This window comes from Palaemon carinicauda, chromosome 4 (assembly GCF_036898095.1).
Source record: "Palaemon carinicauda isolate YSFRI2023 chromosome 4, ASM3689809v2, whole genome shotgun sequence".
Lineage (NCBI taxonomy): Eukaryota > Metazoa > Arthropoda > Malacostraca > Decapoda > Palaemonidae > Palaemon > Palaemon carinicauda.
The window spans coordinates 74,324,566-74,348,786 of NC_090728.1; the positions used below are offsets into that span (position 1 = coordinate 74,324,566).

Sequence of the window (24,221 nt, forward strand, 5' to 3'; positions counted from 1 at the left end):
TCTCCCTAGTAAATAACAAAAATAGCAACTTCAAATATGAAAACTGAGGTACGACTGTAATACAACAATATAATACAATACACAGTACATAAGGGAATTAATTTCATAGTAATAAAATGATATTTTGATTATAAAATAAATTTTTGAATATACTTACCCGGTGAATATATAATAGCTGACGTCTCCGACGGCTCGACAGATTCCAAAAACTCGCGAGCGATCGCCGTGAAGGTTGCGGGTGTGACCACCAGCGCCGACTATCGGCCAGATACCGCATATACTTGTCAATTTCTCCAGTTCTTCTCAGTCCGCTGGGTCTCTATCAGGGAGGAAGGGAGGGCCTTTAATTTATATATTCACCGGGTAAGTATATTCAAAAATTTATTTTATAATCAAAATATCATTTTTAAATATTAAACTTAGCCGGTGAATATATAATAGCTGATTCACACCCATGGTGGTGGGTAGAGACCAGTATTAATACAATAAAGGCGTATATGCTCAAGAGTTTTTTGACAATTATCTCATAAAAAACCAACTTAAGTATAGGTACCTGGTAAGGAAGCTGACTCTGATGATTACTTTGCCTCATTAGTCTGCTTTCCTCACGTAGCCCAGCCCTCCTCTCAGGATGCTGAAAGACTCCCAGGAGCTGTTATATCCAGGCCGAACACCCCTATAACAGGACCTCATCAATACCCTTAATCTGGGCGCTCTCAAGAAACAACATTTTGACCACCCGCTAAATCAAAAAGATTGCGAAAGACTTCTTAGTCTCCCGTACAACCCAAAATAAGATTAAAAATTTCAAGAGTAGATTAAAAGGATATTGGGATTAAGGGAATGTAGTGGTAGAGCCTTCACCCACTACTGCACTCGCTGCTACGAATGGTCCCAGTGTGTAGCAGTCCTCATAAAGAGTCTGGACATCTTTCAAGTAATATGAAGCGAATACCGACTTGCCTCTCCAAAAGGTCGCATCCCTAATACTTTTAATGGATCTATTTTGCTTAAACGCTACTGAAGTTGCTATCGCTCTGACTTCATGAGCCTTGACTTTAAGTAAATTACGATCCTTCTCACTTAAATGAGAGTGTGCCTCCCGAATCAAAAGTCTAATTAATAAGACCACGCATTCTTAGACATGGGCAAAGAGGGCTTTTTAACAGAGCACCATAAAGCCTCTGAACAACCTCGTAGCGGTTTAGCTCTGTATAAATAAAACTTAAGAGCTCTAACGGGGCACAGCACTCTTTCAACTTCATTCCCCACAATCTCAGAAAGACTGGGGATATCAAATGATTTAGGCCAAGGACGAGACGGAAGTCCATTCTTGGCCAAAAAACAAGTTGAAGAGCGCATACTGCTTTATTAGTGGAGAAGTCGATGTTATTGCTAAAAGCATGTATCTCACTAACCCTTTTAGCCGAAGCCAAGCACACCAAAAAAAAGTGTCTTAAGGGTAAGATCCTTCAGGGAGGCTGAATTTAATGGTTCAAACCTGTTTGACATAAGGAACCGTAGGACCACGTCCAAGTTCCAAGCAGGAGTCGAAATATGACGCTCCTTGGAAGTCTCGAAAGACTTAAGCATGTCTTGGAGATCTTTGTTATTAGAAAGATCCAAACCCCTATGCCTGAAAACAGAAGCTAACATGCTTCTGTAGCCTTTAATGGTGGATGCAGAGAGGGAGCGACCGTTTCTCAGATAAAGCAGAAAATCCGTAATCTGCGCTACAGAGGCACTTGGAAGAGGAAATAGAGGAGGACTTGCACCAGTCTCTAAATACCTCCCATTTCGACTGATAGATCCTGATGGCAGAGGATCTTCTAGCCCTCGCGATCGCTCTAGCTGCCTCCTTCGAAAAACCCTCGAGCTCAAGAGAGTCTTTCGATAGTCTGAAGGCAGTTAGACGAAGCGTGGGGAGGCTTTGATGAAATCTCTTTACGTGAAGCTGTCGCAAGAGATCCATCCGCAACGGCAGACTTCTTGGAACGTCTACCAGCCATAGAAGTACCTCTGTGAACCACTCTCTCGCGGGCCAGCGTGGAGCAACCAACATCAACCTGGTCCCTTCGTGAGAGGTGAACTTCTGCAGCACCTTGTTTAGGATCTTGAAAGGTGGAAAGGCACAAACGTCCAGGTGAGACCAGTCCAGCAGGAAAGCGTCTATGTGGGCTGCCTCTGGATCTGGAACTGGAAAGCAGTAAGTCGAGAGCCTCTTTGTCAGTGAAGTCGCAAAAAGATCTATGGTGGGTTGACCCCATGTCATCCATAGCTGTCCCACCAAGTCAGACATGTCTAGACTGAGTTGGAGATTGGGAAAGAGATACTCTCTAAGCCCTTCTCCTTGTTCCAATGGTTTAGGTGAAATTGGAGAGGGCAAAGGTTGAGTCTCCCCAGAGAGATAAACTACTCCAGCGATGAAAGAGTTCCCACGAGGCTAGTTCAAACTCTTACAGAGCAACTGTTTTTCTCTTGCAAGTGAAGGACTTTTAACAGAGCTTGTTCCATTCTTGTGGGAGACGAAAAGGCCCGAAAAATCCGACACTGTATCTCCATTCCCAAATAAAGAATAGTCTGGGATGGGGTACTGTAAGTTACGACTTCTCTACGTTCACTATGAGACCTAGCTCCTTGGTTAGGTCTAATGTCCATTAGAGGCTCTCCAGACAGCGATTTAATGACGACGCCCTGATTAGCCAGTCGTCAAAATAAAGGGAGGCTCTGAATCCTCAAAAAATGTAGAAAGCTTGCTACATTTTGCAAGGGCCTTGTAAAAACAAGAGGAGCAGGAATGAGGCCGAAGTACAGTGCTCGAAATTGGTACATTACTTTCCCGTCCACAAACCTCAGATGTTGTTGAAAGTTTGGATGAATCGGGATGTGGAAGTATGCATCCTGAAGGTCGAGAGAGACCATCCAGTCGCCTTCCCTTACTGCTGCCAAGACAGATTTGGTGGTCTTCATCGTGAAGTTTGTCTTGACAATGAACCCATTGAGCGCACTTACATCTTAAGTACTCCTGCAGTGAAAGTGGCTGCCAGATCATTGGAGCCATCCCTGATAGCCTTGTTCCTGCAGTGAACATGGCTGCCAGATCATTGGAGCCATCCCTGATAGCCTTGTTCATGCATGACATAATTGTACAGCAATACATTGACAGCTGGAGAGACCTTCTTACTTAAGGCTCCCAGGGACCAATCCAACAAATAAAAACTTCAAACGCTCGAAAAAACTTCTAACAGGAGATGGTCTAGCTCTGAAGCCGACCATAAAATCTTGGAGCGTCTCATGGCTAGACGACGAGGAGAGTCCACAAGGCTTAAGAAGTCTCCCTGGGCAGAGGCAGGTACTCCCAAGCTGAGAACTTCTCCTCGAGCTTCTCCTGTGTCACACCAGATGCCCGAGCGAGAAGCTAATTAAGAAGGAGGAAAAGCAAAAGCAGACTTTCCTAAACTTATCCTGGATTCCAACCAGTCTCCCAGTAAGAGCATGGCCCTCTTGGAAGAACAAGAGAGAACTGACTTCGTAAAAGTAGGAGTCGAAGAAAGTCATGCCAAGAGTAAACTCAGACGGCGGAGCAGCTGTTACAAAACGAGTAGGACAAAATTTCACTAAAGAAATTCATAATTAAAATACAAGGGATTGTTGGACCACCCTAGGTTATTCCTCTTCTGAATGACTCCCCAAAGGTACATTAGTTGAAAGGGGGTCATCAACTTCTTCAGAAGGCACATCATCTGATAAATCTAAAGTCTTGCGAGAAGGAGATTTATATTCAGAATGACGTGAAGGAAAAGCCTGACAGGCTACATCAACTTGTATATGAACAGAAGTTAAAGTTGGAGGGTCGATGTCACGTTGTGACTGCAGAGAATGTTATTCTACTACACGTCGTGACAGAAGTAACTGACGTTCAAACGTCCCGTAGTAACAGCGGTGACTGCTGTCCGATGCTATATCGTGACAACGATGACTGACCCTCGACGTCACGTCATGTCTACAGTGTCTACCGCTCAACGTCACGTCGTGTCTGCGGTGTCTGCATCTCAACGTCACGCTGTGACTGCGTTGGCTGACGTTCAAAGCGATCAAAGTTACATCGAGATTTATGCTCCGCATCTCGCTTAACAGCAAAGCTGTCACTAGAGATAACGTCAGCGTGGCATAACAAAGCTCGTTTAGAAGGTTGAAGACCCGAATCACGTATCCCAGAACCGTGACGTACAAAAAGCAAAGGATCCTTTCGCACAGGAACAGGATCGAAAGCTTCTATTGAAGAAGAAAGCTTTAACAGCATATCTTGCAAAACACTTAACTTCGGATCAACCTGTGACTGCGGTGGCTGACGTTCAAACGTCACGTAGTAAACAGCAGTGACTGCTGATCGATGCTATATCGAGACTACGGTGACTGACACTCGATGTCACGTTGTGTCTACGGTGTCTACCGCTCAACGTCACGTCGAGTCTGTGGCAGAAACGTCTGTACATGAACGTCATCGCTATGAACGGAACTCTTATTATGACTACAGCTAGGACGTTGAACTTGTTCTGAAGGAACTAATAAACGTTTCAACCGTCTCGAAACTTGACGCCCAGGCTTTTAAAGAGACGAATCATCGGAAGACGAGGAGAAACTTCGTCTCTCCTGTCTTATGGCAAGGACGTGCTTGCCGAGCAACGTCTGATACCTTTGAGGGAACGTCTGTTCGTTGGTTTACACTCCTCACTCCCTTAGGTCCTACGACATTCCTTCTCCCTGGTGCAGGGGAGCCTGAAAGAGGTCTCGGACTAGGCAAGTGACAAGCACGAACAAACGAACCCTCCGCAACACAGAATATGTTTTTTGCACTTACTTCACTGATATCGCATTTTTTAATAATTTCACATTAGACATGAATAAAACTGATTTCTACCTGAAGCACGCAATTCTCCCTTACATCAAAAGGTTAGAATTGCGAAATGAGTCGTATAATGTAAGCACATTAGTACAAAATGAAACACACATGCAAAAATCAATAAACATATACATATGTATCGAATAAAACGGAAATATATAAAGTTAAAAAGATCAGTGACTGGGGAGGAGACTAAACACTAGTTCACGAAGGACTACGTTTTCAATCTCTCACGGTACAGCGCCTTGGGACGAGAGTAAAAAACTGAATCGAGAACAACGTTACTCGCTCCCAAACTCCTTGTACAGAGACTTGGGACGAGAATAAAGATCGGATCGTTCTCTCTTTCTCTCTCTCTCTCTCTCTTGTCACTCACAAGAGAATGGCCCACTCACCTTTCGTCAATAACAGGTTATTTGACTAAAGGAAAAAACTGAAAGGACTAAGAAATTGAAAATTAATAAGTTCCTTTAAATTAGTATCTAAAACACTTCAGTTTGAAAGAAGAATGAACAAAACGTCAAAATCGATTTACTCTTTCTGCAAAGTGAAACCGTGATTCTCTCTTTCTCTATCGTAACGATAGAGCGCAAACTGCGTAGCATAAATAAACCAAACGTTAGTTCATCTTTGAAAAAACAGCACGAAGACTATTCAAAGAATATATTTCTTAAAATATTTTCTAAAAAATATTCATCTCATCACTCTTACAGAGCAACTGTTTTAAACTAAACAAAAATAAAAGTTGAATGGGCTCAACGTTGTTTAACTTCGTTTTCCAAGTTAGGACCGCCTACACAGAATAGGTAAAGGCCGCATATAAACAAAAACATAAAATTTATCTTGATGTTTAGTATAAATGGAAAGCTAATCGAAGAGGCCTAATAAAGGCGGGTGAGATATAAAATATAAAATATATAGAGGTAAATCTATAAATATCAACAATAATTTATAAAGTGATAAAATAATTACTAAAAGCCTTTAACACACTTCCGTACACTGAGGGAAGGGTTGGCCATTTTTTCTCTATGGAAAAACCAGAGATTAAAAAAAAAACAAGGGCAAAACACTTTTCCTCTCCTTTCAAAAGCATTTCTTTTGAAGATAGTATTGAATAATCCAACACGGCGAAAGCAATAAAACCAAAACCAAGTACTTCACCAATTCGGTCGAAAACTCGAGGTCATAAAGCGAGCGGAACCAACTTGTCGACAAGACCGACAGAGAAGAACTGGAAAAATTGACAAGTATATGCGGTATCTGGTCGATAGTCGGCGCTGGTGGTCACACCCGCAACCTTCACGGCGATCGCTCGCGAGTTTTTGGAATCTGTCGAGCCGTCGGAGACGTCAGCTATTATATATTCACCGGCTAAGTTTAATATCTAAAAATGAAAATTTCATAAACACAACAACTAACCTTTTTCTTAACTTTTCCAGAGTCAACCACATACTTAATATTTGGAATAGTAAGAGATGTTTCAGCCACATTAGTTGCTACTACACATAATCTGGTGCCCTCTGGTGGAGGTTGGAAAACCTGTTAAAAGCATAAACAACATGTATAAAAACTGCAACTGAAATTTAATATTATTATTATTATTATTATTATTATTATTATTATTATTATTACTTGCCAAGCTACAACCCTAGTTGGAAAAGCAAGATGCTATAGGCCCAAGGGCTCCAATAGGAAAAAATAGCCCAGTGAGGAAAGGAAATAAGGAAATAAATAAATGATGAGAATAAATTAACAATAAATCATTCTAAAAACAGTGACGTCAAAACAGATATGTCCTATATAAACTATAAAAAGACTCATGTCAGCCTGGTCAACATAAAAACATTTGCTCCAACTTTGAACTTTTGAAGTTCTACTGATTCAACTACCAGATTAGGAAGATCATTCCACAACTTGGTCACAGCTGGAATAAAACTTCTAGAATACTGTGTAGTATTGAGCCTCATGATGGAGAAGGCCTGGCTATTAGAATTAACTGCCTGCCTAGTATTACGAACAGGATAGAATTGTCCAGGGAAACCTGAATGTAAAGGATGGTCAGAGTTATGAAAAATCTTATGCAACATGCATAATGAACTAATTGAATGACGGTGCCAAAGATTAATATCTAAATCAGGAATAGAAATTTAATAGACCGTAAGTTTCTGTCCAACAAATTAAGATGAGAATCAGCAGCCGAACACCAGACAGGAGAACAATACTCAAATATGTGATTTCATATTTAATAGGTTATACAGTTGGTTGTCTGTGTCCCGAACGGGCGAAATCACGAAAAGCGAGGGCTGACTGTACTTCGTATCGATTTTGTGGGATCATCTTCTAAGTCTCATGACCCATGAGGACCGTGTGCTCTCAGTGATGAGTATGCTTTAAAGCCTGTTGAATGTGGTCTACCCAAGGGGTAAGAGTGCATTGTTTCTTGGGGTCACATTGGAGTTTCTCTGCCTCTGAAAATTCCTCAGAGGGAGTGTTTCTGCTACTGCTAAGATGTGTGTGGTCTGGCCCTTGCTTACTCTCAGGTGATCACAATCGGTGAGGTGATTATACCTCTATAGTAGGGTTCATATGCACTGCAATGCACTTGCCAACTGTTCTAGGGGGGGGCTACCTGATCCAGATAATCAACATCCCTAGGAGAGGGAAAACTCATAGCCGGTGAATGGTTTTGGATCTTCTGACGCACTTGAACTAGAGTGTGTGTTTATTCATGGAGTGCACATGAAAGGGAGTACTTGCAATCCACAGTGAGTGCTTCGTTTGGGGAGTCTGTATATGGGATGTCTACTGCGTGATTGCAGTAAGTGAAGCACTTGCAAACTGGAGACCGTTAGGTCACTGCTAGCAACCTAAAGTCTGGTACTCTTTTTTTTTTTTTTTTGTGCCTGGTACAGAAATTCCTACCATTCATATAAAGGAGAATGCACCCTAGAATGGTTGTGGTTGTGTGAGAACTGAGAAATCCAGAGAGTTTTCACGTGTCACCTCCCTAAAAGGTGAAAAGTTTAGATGCACTACTGATGGTGTGAATCCAAAGATGTGCTTAAGCCAAGGAGAATAACCTTGGTCTGAAGCCTGAGCACTTGTAGGTGAATGTGCATGTCTAGAAAGGTAGGATCTGACTGCCGATGGATATTCTGCAGGTGATCGTGCACTTGGGCAGTTCAGGAAATGTCTAACAGGAGAATAAACCTCTGACATGGGTTCATTAATCAAAGAGCACAAGATAGGGGAATAAGAATGTACAAAGCTTTAAAGTTCTGCTGAGAAAGCTCTTACCGAAGAGCTGCAAGTACAATTGCACTTGTATCTCTATAAGGACAAGATTCCTGGGAAGAGTGCTTGCGTGCCAGAATGGCTGTAAGTTCTTCGACAAGAGCACCTTCCCAAGGCAAATCTTATTCATTACTTGACGTGGACTCATAAGCTGAAGAGTACACACCCTGTAAGGACTACCTTGTTCTAGGAGATTGTGCGTGATTACTAGTAGCAGAACGGGAGCGACCATTAACAAGTGGATGTACCAAAGTGCTAACATACAAGCACCAGTATTCTTTTACAGGTTAGAATATGTAAGCACTAATAGGCACTAATAGGAAAGAATCCATGAGCACTTGAAGGTGAGCACGTATGAGCATGTCGAGGTAAGCACATATGAGTGTGTAGAGGCAAGCGCGTAAGAGTGAACCAAAGGATGTGCAAGAGCGCGAACCGGCAATCTCTTTTGAGCGTGATCCCTTAAGGTAAAAGGTACATAAATTCACCAAATCTGACAAGTGTGAGCTCAATAGGAAACATGAGTATCTCACCAAATATGTGCTAATAATACCATTAGAGTCAGATGACGAGTGAAACTGCTTTGAAGTATGTGCGTTAAAATGTGGGTGCGTAATAGAGCTATCCATGGTTCCGGTAGGAAAGCGTGCTCTTGCAAGATGAAATTCTGGTATGACCTTATTAGAAGCATCCGCACTGAGAGGTGAGAGCATGCCAGCAATGGTGTGCATGCATACCAAATCTATGGTCCTGGAACATGATACTTTTGAAGGACAATCTTCGAAGGAGAAGGGTGAGAGAACCTTCTCTAGGGAGGCTGGTCTCATTTAGAGTACTACAGATTTCTGCTTTTCTTAGCCTCAGTGATGAGTGAATTATTCACCTTCGCAGATGACAAAGTTGAATGCATTGGGCTAGTTGGAGAGGACGGACGAAGGGACGTCCTCTTCTTTGACCTGCTGACGAGATAATTGTGGAAGGTGAGGTTCAGTCATCAAGTGCACCTTACAATGTCTATGGCTGACATGAGGGGGTCACTTCTGCAATCTCTGCAGGGCTACAAAAAAAGGGTTGGCAGCTGAGGAAGATTTAGGTTTAGTGGTAGCTAAAGCTAATGTAATCTTCTACACTGATGGGATGCCCTCCAACCCTAAGGATGGCCACAATGTCCTTAGTGTGTTATCACTTGGGGGTCATCAACTGAAAAATTATCAAGCTCACTCTAAATTAGCTGGGGATTAGGCCTCTCTAGAAGTAGATAGGATCAACTCATTCAGAGCTTGCAATAAAGTTAATCTAAGGTCTCTATCCTTCTCCATCGTCCCTCTAGGTAAGGGTAATGGAGGAGATTTGGAAGCCTGAGTGCCAGAGGAGGTAGAGATTGTTTTAGAACTTTTCAACTTTGAGGAAGATCTCAGAGAAGTATCTTGCTTAGCCATCATTTTCCTTCTCTTACCATACTCAAACAACTGTGACGATGACCCCGATGACTCTTTACAGTCATGGCCTATGGAAGGGCACAATAAATGGGGATCCACTGAGCTCCTGCTCATGAAAGATCCACACCTACGGTCAGAAACACTAGGGCAAGACTGCATGCCTGCACTTGGTTTCTTCATAGTCAAATCCAACCAATCACAATGAAAAACGTCAAGTTATTAGTCAAGTTTAGTCATATCGTCAGTCGGGTTGCCAATCGCTACTTATAACTACAGATACCTTATGAAATTTTAACTACAGTGTTTACAGCTTTGCTAAAATCATACTCCTACTAAAGGACAATGGTTATGACCATGTAGGGACAAAAGGTTTTTTCTTCTTCAAAACTTTTTCTTGCATACCTTATTGGTGGAAGTTTGTAGTATAAAGTCCGTTTGGTGCATTGCTACTATAATCAACATCATTTAAAAATAAACATGTATTGGTAAGCAAAGTTAATTTCAAACCACTACATATGATCATTATACAACACCTTAACAAAATATGAAGTTATGAATACTGCACTGCAGGAAAAAATTTATGAAAAGACTTTTCTACTTACCAAATGTTGCTTGTCTGGTGGCAATACTGAATATAAAGGTAATACATATAGAGGCTGTTCATTTTCCTCAGTGCTCAAAGCATTCCTTGGTTCATTCACCTCAAATTCATCATCATATTCATGGATGCTATTGACATCATCAAGATGGCCGTCCACTATTTCTATGTTGGCATCATCTAAAAATGCTGGCGTATAGCTGAAACATTTGTATAAGTTGAAGAATATAGTGCTTGTAAAACAGTAGAATAGATGCATGTTTAGGACAAATTACCAGGAATAGATGCTTGTTTAGGATAAATAACCAGTAAAAGTACATAACTTTCTAAAAATATAAAATATTTTCAAATACCTCATACACACCATCTGTCAAAAGTTTTTACATCTATCTTCAGAACTAATAGATAGGAATAAGGTTTAAAACTAAATTGCTTATAATTTACTATTCAACTGATTGCAGAGGCTAAACCTCTTCAGAGTGTGAATGAACAGGGAATGTAATTCATAATTTTGTTTCAACTCGACAATGCTGTCTAGCTATGAGGGCTACATAAATTTGAAAAATTTGGAAACAATATGTATTTTTCCTAACCATACAAACCTGAAGCTCTTTACTATGGCGATACATTTTGGCGATAGCTAAAACTAGCTAGAAGACTTTTAACGAGGTGTAACTATCCACCACAGTAGCCATATTAAGCCACTTTGCAATTGCAGGCAGGACTTTCAGGGGTAGGTAATGGTCTTGCTACCCCTCCCACACACATACCTGTGAATGAGCTCACTTTGCTTGAAGATAGGACTTCAAGGGGGACAGGTCTGGCAATTAAGCTTGTATAAATAGCAAAAGGTTTGTATTGTTAGGAAAAATACAAATTATCTCCAAATGTCATTTGTTCCGTAACTGGAATACAAACATACGCTATTTATTAGGGGCGATTCACCCATTAGGGGGGAGGATGTCACTGCCAAACTGGCCTTTTGGCTACCCGGGGGCGCCTTATTTTGAATAAGTAGGTACCAAATATAAGAAGTCCCTGCACCTCACTAAACCTTTCTACGCAAGGTTCGCACCGTGGCATATATAAGCTGTGTGTTGAGATAAGCAGTGTGACTGTCAAGGTAAAAGTTATTCAGTCTTTGCAGGAAAACTGTTGTAACCAAGACTTTCCCAATACCACCTCGCCAGGGTATGGGGACACAACAGTACTGACATAATACTAGGTACACACAGAAGCCTGGCTTACATGCAGTGGTTTTAGGTCAGCTTGTGCAGTGAACCCAGGCTGCTGCTTTCCACAAGAGAGGGGAGGATGAAGAAAAGAATATGACCAGTCATACCTTTTCATTCCCGCAGACTAAAACCGAGTAACAGCGCCCTCAACCTTCTGCTACTTGTCCAATAAGGAGCCTGAGGTATTATACCAGCTGTTGTGCAGCCGCCATAGGGCCGATAGAGAACGTATAGAGCCTCCTGTGGGTGACGTCTTGCAGGTAGTGGGCTGTGAATGTATTTTGACGTTTCCACACCCCAGCCTGTAGAACCTGCGTCACTGAGAAGTTTCTCTTGAAGGCCAGGGACGTAGCTATGCCTCTGACATCGTGGGTTCAGGGGCGATGTGAAGGAGGGGGGTCTGGATTCAGGGGATGATCTATGACCCTGCGAATCCAAGCAGATATGGTATTCTTGGTGAACCTCCTCGTGTTCCTCCCAGTGCTGACAAAAAGTGAAGGCACAGGGGGACAGGCTGGTGCTGTTCTTTTGAGGTAAAGCCTCACACTTCTCACTGGACAGAGAAGGAGATGATCAGGGTCATCTGTTACAGAGTAGCGACTCGAAATCTGGAAGGAGTAGAACCGGGGATCCGGCACCCACAGATTCTGTGTCTTAGCAACAAACTCAGGGATGAAGTGGAAGGTTACCTCTTCCCCTCCCCTTGAATGGGCGATGTTGTATGAGAGACCCTGAAGTTCACCCACTTATTTGGCTAAGGCCAAAGCTAGCAGGAACACCGTCTTCCAAGTCAGGTTCATAGGGAGGTCTCTCCCGACTGAGGACAGGAAGTTCGTTACTCTGTATGAGTAAGGAAAGTTCTAGCGATGAAGGAGTGTCCATTCTGTTCAGACTAAGGGCAAGGCTTAAGGCTGAGCGATACGTTTTTACCGCTGAGACTGAAAGGCACATTTCTTCCCAAGAATACACAAAGAACTCCGCTATTGCTGGAAGTGGCATCGAGAGGAAAGATACCCCTTCCACGACACCAGCCACAGAAGACGTTCCACTTTGCTTGGTAGACTGCTGCTGATGATTTCCGCAGGTATCTAGACATCCTGCTCGAAACTTGTTGCGAAAATCCTCTCTGAGTGAGAAGATACTGAATAGTCGTCTCCAGGCGTGAAGTCGTTGAGAAACCACGGCCTTGTGGAAGATGTTGGCATGTGGTTGTCTGAGTAGATCGTGTCGTGGATTGAGTTCTCTTGGAGACTGCGTCAGGAATTGCAGAAGGTCCGGAAACCATTCCATGCCATAGTGGATCTATGAGGGCCATTGAGAGATTGACCGATGTTCTGACCTTGTTGAGCACCCTCCTCATCAGAAAGAATGGGGGGGAAGGCGTAAATGTCGATGTTGTACCAACGTTGTTGGAATGCCTCTTGCCAGAGAGCCTTGGGGTCTGGGACTGGGTAACAGTACAACGGGAACCTGAAGTTCAGGGCTGTTGCGTAGAGATCCACAATCAGAGAACCCCACAGTCAAGAGGACTTTGTTGGCTACTAGATGACCCAAAGACCACTCGTTACTCACTATCTGAGATGCTCTGCTCAGGTTGTCGGCGAGCACATTCCTCTTGCCTGGAATGAAGTGTGCCGATAGTGGTATCGAGTGATTCTCGGCCCATCTCAGTATCTCTACTGCTAGCTGGGATTGGGACTGTGAAAAAGTACCTCCTTGTTTGTTGGTGTAAGCCACTACCGTGGTGTTGTCGCTTATCACAACCACTGAGTGGCCCAACAGGAACTCATGGAACTATTGAAGGGCCAGAAAGACGGCCTTCATCTCTATGAGATTTATGTGGAGGTATTTTTCTGAATCTTTACCAGAGGCCTGAGATCGTGTGGTGCAGCACGTGGGGCACCACCCTTCTTTTTGAAGTCTGATAACAGCATCAAATCTGGGGGAGGACAAGAACAACTACGCCCTTCCACAGATTCTCGTCTGACACTTACCATTCGAGGTCTGTCTGTTCTGCTGTTCTGCTGGTCCCATGGGGATCAGGGTGACCGGGGAGTCGAAGGCTTGATTCCACATGAACTGGAGCTGCTACTGGAGAGATAAAGTACTGAGGTGGCTGTTGGGAACTAGACAAGCCAGAGATGATAGGTGCCCAAGGAGACAGCCACATCTGAGCTGGAAGTTCTTCTCTTCTGAGAAAAGGTCTTGTGACCTTTCTCAGCCTCATTATCCTGTCGTCTGTTGGGAAGGCCTTGTGGAGATTGGTGTCTAAAATCATGCCTAGGTATACCAGTCTTTGCATAGGAAGCAGGAAAGACTTCTTGAGATTTACCATGATCCCCAGATCTTGGCAAAGTCTTATAAGTTTGTCTCGGTGTTGAAGAAGGGTTGACACTGAGTCTGCTAGGATTAGCCAGTCGTCCAGATAACGGAGGAGACGGATGCCGATCCTGTTTGTCATAGATGACACTAGGGCGAACACACTGGTGAAGACTTGGGGTGTTGTGGAAAGACCGAAGCACAGCACCTTGAACTGGTATTTCCTGTTGAACAGGCTGAATCTTAAGTACTTCCTTAAGACGGATGAATTGGGATCTGAAACTATGCGTCCTGTGGTCTTACCGCTTACCTGACCTCGTCTGCCATCTCCATGCTGAACGTAGTTTGTTTGACAAACTCGTTCAGAGCCGAGAGGTCGATGACTGGTCTCCAGCCTCCACACGCCTTTTTCACAAGAATGATTCGACTGAAGAAGCCTGGCGACCCGTCGAGGACCTACTTGGGAGCGCCCTTCTCCAACATGGTCTGGACCTCTGCCCAGAGGGCTAGCCCCTTTGCTAATCCCATCACAAAGGAGTCTATCAACACTGCATTCCTGATCAGGGGAGGGAGAGATGACGTGAACGGGACGCGATGCCCTTAGCAAATCACGGACACTGTCCAGGGTTCAGCCCCGAGTTGCTTCCACCTGTTTAAGCAACTTTGCAGGCATCCCCCAAGTGGTGGACAAGCAGGGGGAGTGCCTATCCTAGCGTTTACGGCCATGGCCGCTCTCTCTAGGACATTTTCCTCCCCTGGAGGACATTGTGCTTTCCCTGTCCTTGGCCGGAGAGGGCTTCTTAGACACTACCTGCTTTACTGTCGTTTTGCTCGTCGAGGTCTAGGCTGGGTTAGACTGCTGAGGAGCTGGTGGTTTATAGGGCCTGGATGTCAAAGCCCTATGGAGGAGAGAGTCCTTGTGAGACTTCCTCCATCTCTCAGCAGCCTGCTCTGCGTCCTTCAGCTCAATAAGAGAGTATCCTTCTAGAGAGGATTTCCTGAGCCTAGCGAACTCTGCATTAGGGACCTGCTGATGGAATCTCTCAGACACTTTATCACGACGTTTCAAGATGATGTTTGCCCACAAGTTTGAGACTTGGTGAGCAATAAACTCGATGGTGCAAGTGCCTGAGAGAAGGAAGGTTTCCATAGCCTTCCTGGTACTTTCTTTGGAAAAATCCTTGGTCCGTAACTAGGATTCCCAGGCTCCCCAACTAAAGATCAAGCCATGAAGTAGCCTGCATGGCATACTTCACAACCTTCTGCTGATTGATGATCTCTGCTGCTGAGAAAGAGACCTGACAATTGGAGTCTCTCTCTATAGAGACCCCCTTGGTTAGCTCTTCCAAAGAGTGGAGTGGAAAGGCTGGACAAAGCTCGTCCAAGACCTCATAGTACCTCCATAGCTGGACTCGAGGAGGTGGGAGGAGCTTGGCAGGAGAGCCCGAAGGCTGAGAGAAGTCAGAGAGCTGTAGGGTGATCTTAGCCCTGGCACTCTTCAGCCCCTGGGACCAGGGCAAGGCTGCACTGGCCTCAGAAAGCTTCTGATTGCCAAAGACATGATCTAGAACAGTATCTTTGTTCTCTCGGGGGGTGGGGGGTATCTCTGTGTCAGCAAAACCATTGAGAACCCTGATAACAGTTAGAACTTGTCAAAAGACTTGTTCTGACCCTTTCTGCTACCCCTATGAGGTGGGACTGGCAGCGAAGTCTCCTCCCTCCACCCATGAGAGCTCATCTCGGGGTGGGCCGTGAAGTTCCTCGTAGAGGACTTTGGAAGTCTTAAGAGTACTTCTGTTGATTTCCTTTGGTAGAAATATAAAACTACAGAAACTGCATTCTGTGCTTTATTCCTATTCCTTTAGAATCTATATAAACTGACTAACTTAATTACAATTTTATAGTTATAGTAAACAAAAGATAAATGTCATATGGGTAATGTTACAATAGATTGGATATTTACAGTAGGGTAATTAGATTGTTTTCAGATAACAGTATGTACACAAAAAACTAAACAAGTAGTTACCATAAACATCCCCCTTTCTTTGGATTTTGACAAAAATAAGAAAACTAAACAAAATGATACAACATAAAATAAGGAACAAGAAAGATACATTGTCAACAATAAAAAATAAAACCAATAGATTATTCGCCCTTCATCTTTTCTTGCAGATGAGCTGATCTTCTTGGCAATTTAGGCATGTCACAAATAGGAGGATAGCTTGTTTGTTCACCATTAACATTGGTTTCCCTCGATTTACTAGCTTCTTCAATTTCTGGTATTGCCGATGAATCCTGTGTAGTTGGACTGATATGAATTCTATTTCATCTATAAATTCCACCTTCCTTTCCTTCAATTATATAGGATCGGTTTCCTTGTGCATGGCTAATGAGCCCTTTTTCCCAACCCATCTTCTCTGGATTTTGATAATATACAGGTTGCCCCTCGCTTAATGGTGTCATGTCTCTTGCAGTTTTATCATATTTCTTTATGGATTCTCTCCGGGTTTCCCTCTTTTGAGAAATTGGACTGTCACTGTTCATAATTTCAGGAATTATAGAGCGTAATTTACGTCCAAACATCATCTGAGCTGGACTGAGGTTAGACTCTTGACGTGGTGTATTTCTCAACTCTAATAATGCCAAATATTGATCTTTTCCATCTGCATGCGTCTTTTTCATCAAATTTTTTTACTATTTTAACTGCCGCTTCAGCCTTCCCATTTCCTTGAGGATGTCCCGGAGACATCATGTGTTCTATACCCCAGTCTTTAACAAAAAATTTAAACTGAAACGAACTGAATTGTGGTCCTCCATCGAACACTAATTGGGTAGGAATACCGTATCTAACACATATCTTCTTGATTAACGATATCACATGATTTGAAGTTGTTGACATTAGAAAATCTACTTCAGTGAATGAAGAATAATAATCAACGATGAGTAAATAATTTCTTCCAGAAATCTCAAACAAATCTACTCCAATTTTATTCCAGGGCCGGCCTCCGTCATCAACATCCATCAATGATTCCTTCTGGTTTCTAGGTTTATACTGCTGGCAAATGTCACATGAATTGACCATTTGCTTTCTTTCTTTCAACATCCCTGGCCAGAATATTGCATCTCTTGCTCATCACATCTTTCTATCATAACCAAGATGAGCAGCATGAAGCTTGAATTGATTGAATTTCGCAGTTTACTAGGAATCAGTATACGAGTTCCCTTTAGAATTTGCCGTCTTGGTAACTCAAGGAATCTCTAAAATCGAAGTAAGGCTTTAATACTTCCGGAATTTTGTCTTTGCAATCAGCCCATCCTTCCTTGATTACAGACAATAATTCTTGCAGCTCTTCGTTGTTTGTGGTTGCATCTCTTACTTCCTTTAAAATTGAATCGGGGTAATTTTTCAGTGAATCTATCATCCTTACTAGTGTCTCTCTATTTTCCTCTTTGGGGCAGGCCCTGCTAAGGGTATCGGCTAACAATAAGCTTTTTCCGCTTTTGTACCGATATTCGATGTCGTACCGGTTCAACCTCATCATTAAAACTTGTAAACGCATTGGAGCTTGACTTAATGGTTTTTCGAGAATCGAGGCAAGAGGCTTATGGTCATTATGAACAATAACATGTCGCCCAAATGTTTACTAGTCAAATCCCTCTAAACAAAAAAGCAAAGCAAGAACTTCCTTTTCAATCTGAGCCCAGTTGCGTTCATTTCTAGCTAAGGTCCTTGATACGTATTCTATTGGACGTTCCTCCTGCATAATGACTGCACCAATACCATCCTTGCTGCCGTCAACCTGTAATACAAGCTCCTTACTTTGATCAAAATAAGCTAGAACTGGTGCACAGGTCACCTTTTCTTTGATTACTGAGAAAGCGCGAGTGTACTCATCATTCCATTCAAACTTAGTATTCTTTCTTGTCAGTTCTCGGATAGGTTCTAAATCATCAGCCAGATTGGGTAAAAGCCTTGATAGATATTGCACCATTCCATAAAACCTCCGAATTCCTGAAATATTGGTAGAGGCAGGCATTTCTTTAATGGCCTTTACCTTATTTTCATCAACCATCACACTTGATGATGTTAAACGATGCCCCATGAACGTGATATCCTTTTTTCTATAAACAGATTTCTCTTCATTTAGTTTGAACTTATTTTCTTGACAATTCAGTAGTGACTGAAGATTTTGTTCATGATCACGCATTGCGTCGTGTTCCTCATTTCCAAAACCAATAACCACAATATCATCAGCTACACAGTATACACCCTGAAGGCCCTCCAATGCCTCATTTAATTTTTGCTGGAATATTTCACTGCTCACCTTCAGCCCGAAAGTAGACGAGCCCATCGATATCTACCAAAGGGGTAATCATTATTGTTAACTTGCTAGATTCTTCATCCATTCTTATATAACAAAATGCCTCTTGGACATCCAGTTTGCTAAATATCTTGGCATGTTATAAACTTGGCAGTATATCCTCCAAAATTGATAATTTGTAATATTCCCTTTCAAGAGCTTTGTTGAGTGGCTGAGGATCGACACATATTCTTAACTTTCCAATTGTTTTTTGAACGACTGCCATTTGACTAACCCATTCAGTTGGTTCAGTTTCCGGAATCAAAACTCCTCTTTTCACAAGAGTGTGTAACTCTATTTGAGCCTTTGATTTCAATGCAATGGGTAAATGTTGGCAAGATAGTATTCTTGCTTGTAATGTAGAATCTACATTAAGTTTAGCTTCTCACAGGTCACCAAGGTTGCTCATCTCATGGTCTATGTCAATTTTTGATACAAAAGCTTTATCATTGACAAACACAAATCCCATCTCTTGACATATCTTTGAGCTAAGTTAACACATTCGGTCATTTGAAACCATAATGAAGGTTACACTTTTAATCTCATCATTTTTGGGGTTCTTCACATTCAATGTCGTCTCGCCAATGGGCGAAAGCTTGGATTTATTCAACACGGCAAGTTTCACAGACGTTGGTCGCACTTGATCCCTTTTCACATACCTTTGACATATTGCATTCCCGTCAGCACCCGTATCCAAATGAAATCTAACCTCGGTATCATTTACAATTAGTAATGCAGTTAATCTATTTAAATTTTTCATTGCAACCGGTGTCATCCACATGTAATGATCGTAGCCTTCATCTGCCTCTTCGTTCTTCTCTTTAACAATTTTAACTGTTTTCTTACACACAGCCTTGAAATGGTTTCTTCCTTTACATGCTTCACAGACTTTTCCATGTGCTGGGCATTTTGATTTTTCAAATTCATGCTTATACCCACAAAATCGACACTTCACGGCATACCTGTCCGTATTTTTTGAGTCGGTAAGATCTTTATTAAAGGAACCATCTGTAGTTTTGGTTCTCTAATTGTTCACCTTAACATTTTCAGAACCAACTTTGCACATCTCTTTAGCACAATTAACTGTTGCTTCATAAGCCAAACATATCTAGACAGCTTTTTCTAAATTTAAGTTTCTCTCTTGAAGTAGCAGCTCCTGTAGTTTCCCTGTCACTGAAAACACAATTTTATCCCTTATCATTCGCTCTTTTTCTTGAACATTATATTTATCGGACTGAACCTTGAGTTCTATCAAAAATGAATTAAATGGCTGTTTGTATGCAGTTTTCCAAAACCTGAAGGACTGTAACACTTCACTGGTATGAGGACAACAATACTCTTCTAATCTCCTACTTACATCATCAGGATTATCTTTCTGTTCCTCTGTTTCAAAATAAAACTGGTCAAATATTTCTACCATTTGTGGACCTGTGCAATGCAGAATAATAGCAACCCTTCTCTTCTTGGATTTAGAAATAGCTCCGCTTGCTGTCATGTAGATGTTCACTTGTCTCCTCCATTTTTTTAAAGTATCAGCAAGATTTTCATCCAAGGGGTCTAGTGATGGAGGCAAACAAAACACAGATTCAGCCATTTTCTTCAGAAAAATATGTTCTGTAACACTTCTTTTTTTTTTGTTTTTTTTAGATTCTTTAAATAACCGCTGCCACCATGTTGATTTCCTTTGATAGAAATATAAAACTCTGGAAACTGCGTGCTGTGCTTCATTTCTATTCCTTTAGAAACTCTATATACACTAACATATTTACAGTTTTATAGTTATAGTAAACAAAGAGATAAATATCATTTGAGTAATGTTACAATAGATTGGATATTTACAGAAGAGTAGTTAGATTGTTTTCAGATAACAGTATGAACACAAGATAGATTGTTTTCAGATAACAGTATGAACACAAGCAACTAAACCAAGTGTTACCATACACACTTCAACTCCCTGCTGGGAAGAAGGTAGAACTCTAACATCGAAGGCTTGTTGGTACTATCCTTCCTGGTTCCTACCAGAGGTGGAGAGCTCTTCAAATGAGGGGAGATTTCCTCCAAAGATGGAAGAAAGGATGTCTGCCCCTCGTGAGGCTCCCTCGGCAGAGGTGAGTCGGGAGAGTGTCTGGGAGGAGTACCAGGGAGGATTGGCCTAGAAGGACTCGGCTTTACTCTAGGTGATGTAACAGCATCCAAGACTCCTTTTTCCTCTTCAGGGATGAAGCAGTCGAGACTCTGCTGGTGCAGACGGATGTTGAGGGGCTGCAGAGGCCTCTAAAGAGCATGATTGATTGATTGATTTAAAGTTTTCAGGCATCCTGACATATAAGGTCATTGACGCCAATATTTATTTTATATAAAAATTAATAAAATATTCAATTAGAACCATATAAGTTGAATGTCATTATAGAAGTTAAATAGTTATCAGAAGACCTGCTTCTGAAATAAATCTAGAAATGCCGCTCGCATAGTAGGACATATCATGTCCAAGAATCTTGGCAAGGATGAACATGCCATCCTCACCTCGAGCCTCCCATTTTCGGGGCATCATCTTATACCTCCAAGGAGATATGACATTTGTTACTTCTCTCATTTTATTGCCATCTAGACTATCCCAGTGCTGTTGCCATTTATTACAAAACAATTTCTTGATGTTAGGTAGGAAATCATTACAGGGAATGGGATACCTTCTTGGTAGCAACTCGGATGCAGCATTCTTCGCCAGTAAATCTGCCTTCTTATTCCCAGACATACCCACATATGCTGGAACCCAACAAAATTGAACCATTATACCTCTCCGTCCAATAATAAAAAGCCATTCTAAAATCTTTAAAACTAGACTCTTACTAGAATTAAAAACTTCTAAAGCTTGTAGGACACTCCTTGCATCACTAAAAATTGTAAAATTACCCTCCTATTCCAACGCTATTTTCTCAATAGCGGTTAGTATACCATTCTGTTCGGCAGTAAATATAGAAGCTGTTAGAGGAAGTGCATCTCTACAATTAAAACCATTACTATGTACTCCAAATTCAACACCAGCATCAGATTTGGAGCCATCAGTATATATAAAAGTCAATCCCCTAAGTACTACAACATGTTCCATAAAAAGAGACCTAGATTCTAAGTCGGTCATATTCTTCTTAACTCCAATAAAGTATTTACAAAAAAATACCTCTGGTAATTTCCATGGAGGCATTGATGATACCTTAAATGGAAGCACCTTAATTCTAATTATATTAAGACTGTTTAATAATTGTTTCACAAGAAAGCCATAAGGTTGAGGAGATTTTGGGTGCAACTCAAAGTATGTTGAGTGCCTTACAAGGCTTGCAGTCTGAAAGGCTAAAGAATTAGGTAGTCTTTGCAATCTAAACCAATACCAAATAATAGAAGACATTTGGTGAAGGTCTAGAGGTAACTCTCCAGCAACAACAAGGAGACTTGGCATAGGTGAGGTTCTAAATGCTCCTGTGGAGAATCTAATACCAGCATGATGTATTGAATCTAATATCTTTAACCGGCTTGGGGTGTCTGAGGAGTATATTTCACATCCATAACTAATTTTAGAAAAAATCAAGGCCTTGTATAATTCTAAAATAGTATTGCAGTCTGCCCCCATGATGTATGGGGCAATACTTTTGAAATATTCAGAGCCTCGAGACTTTTAGCTTTTAATGCTTTTAAGTGAGAAACCCATGTAAGCCTACAATTAAATATCAAACCTTAAAATTTAGCTTCACTTACACATGGGATCTGTTAACCTTTAATGTATATACCCGGGTCTGGATGTAATCCCCGGATACAACAAAAATGGACAATAGTAGTTTTACTTCTCAAGAACATAAATCCATTCATACCGGCCCACTGGATAATTTTGTCAATAGAGAGTTGTATTTTTCTCTCAACCATTGCCATTCTAGCTCCAGCAAATGATATTGAGAGATCATCCACAAATAATGTTGAGAGAACATCCCTGGGAATGACTGAGGATATCCCATTAATTGCTAGTGCAAACAGGGTTACATTCAGCACACTACCCTGAGGAACTCCTTCTTCCTGACATTTACTCTCTGATAGTTTCCCCCACTCTCAATTGAAAAACTCTATGTGAAAGAAATGACTGAATAAATAGTGCTAACTCCCCTCTTAATCTCAATTCATGATTTTTTTAAGTATACCATATCTCCATGTGGTATCACCCTTTTCAAGGTAAAAAAAGACTGTCACATGGTGCTGTTTAGAAGCAAAGGCTTCACAAATAGAAGACTCTAGTCGTATCAACACATCAGTTGTCGAGTGTATTTTTCTGAATCCACATTAAATGGGTGATAAAATACCCTTCTTTTCAAGGTACCACATCAGCCTTGCATTGAACATCATCTCCATGATTTTACATAAACAAGATGTCAATGCAATAGGTCAATAGTTTGCTGCTAAAAACTTGTCCTTACCGGGTTTTAAAAAGGCTAAAATAATGGCTAGTTCCCAAACACTTGGGTAATTATGATCACGCCATATTCTATTAATAATGCTTAAAATAAATAACTTTGTATTAAAAGATACATGCTGAATCATTGCATATGAAATTCCATCAGGTCCAGGGGCTGTATCATTACAAGTAGCAAGTGCAGAAACAAGTTCTCTTTCTGTAAAAGGAGAATTATAAAATTCTTCCCTTCCTGTTGTAATATTTAAAATCTTATTTTCTTCAATGCTCTTATACTGGTGACCAGGAGCTGCTACACACTTGCATGATACATTTGAAAAATTATCAGCCAGGGCATTGCTAACATCATTTGCTTCTGTCACATACTGACCGTTCACCTTCAACACTGGTGATGGGTTTGGGGTAAATTTGCCTACTATCTTTTTTATTTTCCTCCACACAGAAGATGTTGGTGTTCTACTGTTAATGGAGGAAACAAAAGACGCCCAAGACTGGCGTCTAGCTTCTTTCATGGCACGACGGAACCGTGCTCTACACTTTTTGTATGTTATCAAATTTTCATCAGTACGGCGACTACGCAATCTAGTCAGAGATTTTCTGGTGGCTCTGTATAAGGCTGTTAGTTCTGATGACCACCACGGGACTGGTCATCGTTCGAATAATCCTGTGGTTTTTTTTAATCGAATTGATTCCTGCTGTATGGAGAGTTCCATTCAGTAGGTCTATGGCATCATCAATACTTTCAAACTGTTCTGCACTCCCCTCAATTTCACTTGGCTCAAAAAATTTAACCCAGTCTGCCTTGGCAAGAATCCATCGTAGCGATCTTTGTAAAGGCAGACCCTTGTTGGTGTTTATAATGATTGGTGCATGATCACTGGTATGCCAATCATCTAATGTCCTCCAATCGAAATCAAGAAGGTAGCTAGAGCTTGTAATTGAAAGGTCAATGTATGACGAGGTACCTGTCTGAACATGGAAGTGCGTGAGCTCTCCTGTATTAAGGAGTCCGACATGCTCATTCTCCACAATTGATGAGATAATATTGCCCCTTGTGTTTGCCAAAACATCACCCCATAAAGGATGTCTACCATTCATATCTCCCAGACAGAGAAAAGGTTGAGGGAGTTGTTGAATGACCTCTACTAAATCATCATATAATATATTATCATTTGGGGTATAATATATTATCATTTGGAGGTAAGTACAGGGAGCATATTGTATATTTTCTCCATATATCAATTTGTACACCCACTGCCTGCAGGGGTGTACGAATAGAGAAAGGTGTTTGGGGAACATCTCGATGAACGTACATGAGACTTCTGCCATGGCTCCCTGCTTGTTGATTATATGGTGTTCTATAGTTAACATACTCTTGAGGACTAGGAGTGTTAGCATCAAGCTTACTTTCATGTAGACACACAATTATGGGGGAATGTTCATGAATTAGGATCTTAAGTTCTTCATATTTGGCCCTTAAACCCTGACAATTCTATTGGAAAATGGAGAAAACTATGGATGATTTCTGGAAGAAATCTTGGATGAGGTCTTCCCATTAGCATTTTTAAACCTAACACTATTACCTGTAGGTTTCTTCAGAGATGGTCTTGATATATTGGGTT

General features: G+C 41.5%; 1 protein-coding gene across 1 annotated transcript in view; it reads right to left on the reverse strand.

Moving 5' to 3' along the window:
* The window catches only part of kz (putative ATP-dependent RNA helicase kurz), a 232,445-nt gene that overhangs the window by 24,398 nt on the left and 183,826 nt on the right, over window positions 1-24,221 (reverse strand). Inside the window, exons 9-10 of the mRNA XM_068371772.1 lie at window positions 10,239-10,434; window positions 6,323-6,442 (exon numbers count right to left, since the gene is read on the reverse strand). Of these exons, the coding sequence (XP_068227873.1) occupies window positions 6,323-6,442; window positions 10,239-10,434 (316 nt within the window). The remainder of the gene's footprint in view (window positions 1-6,322; window positions 6,443-10,238; window positions 10,435-24,221) is intronic.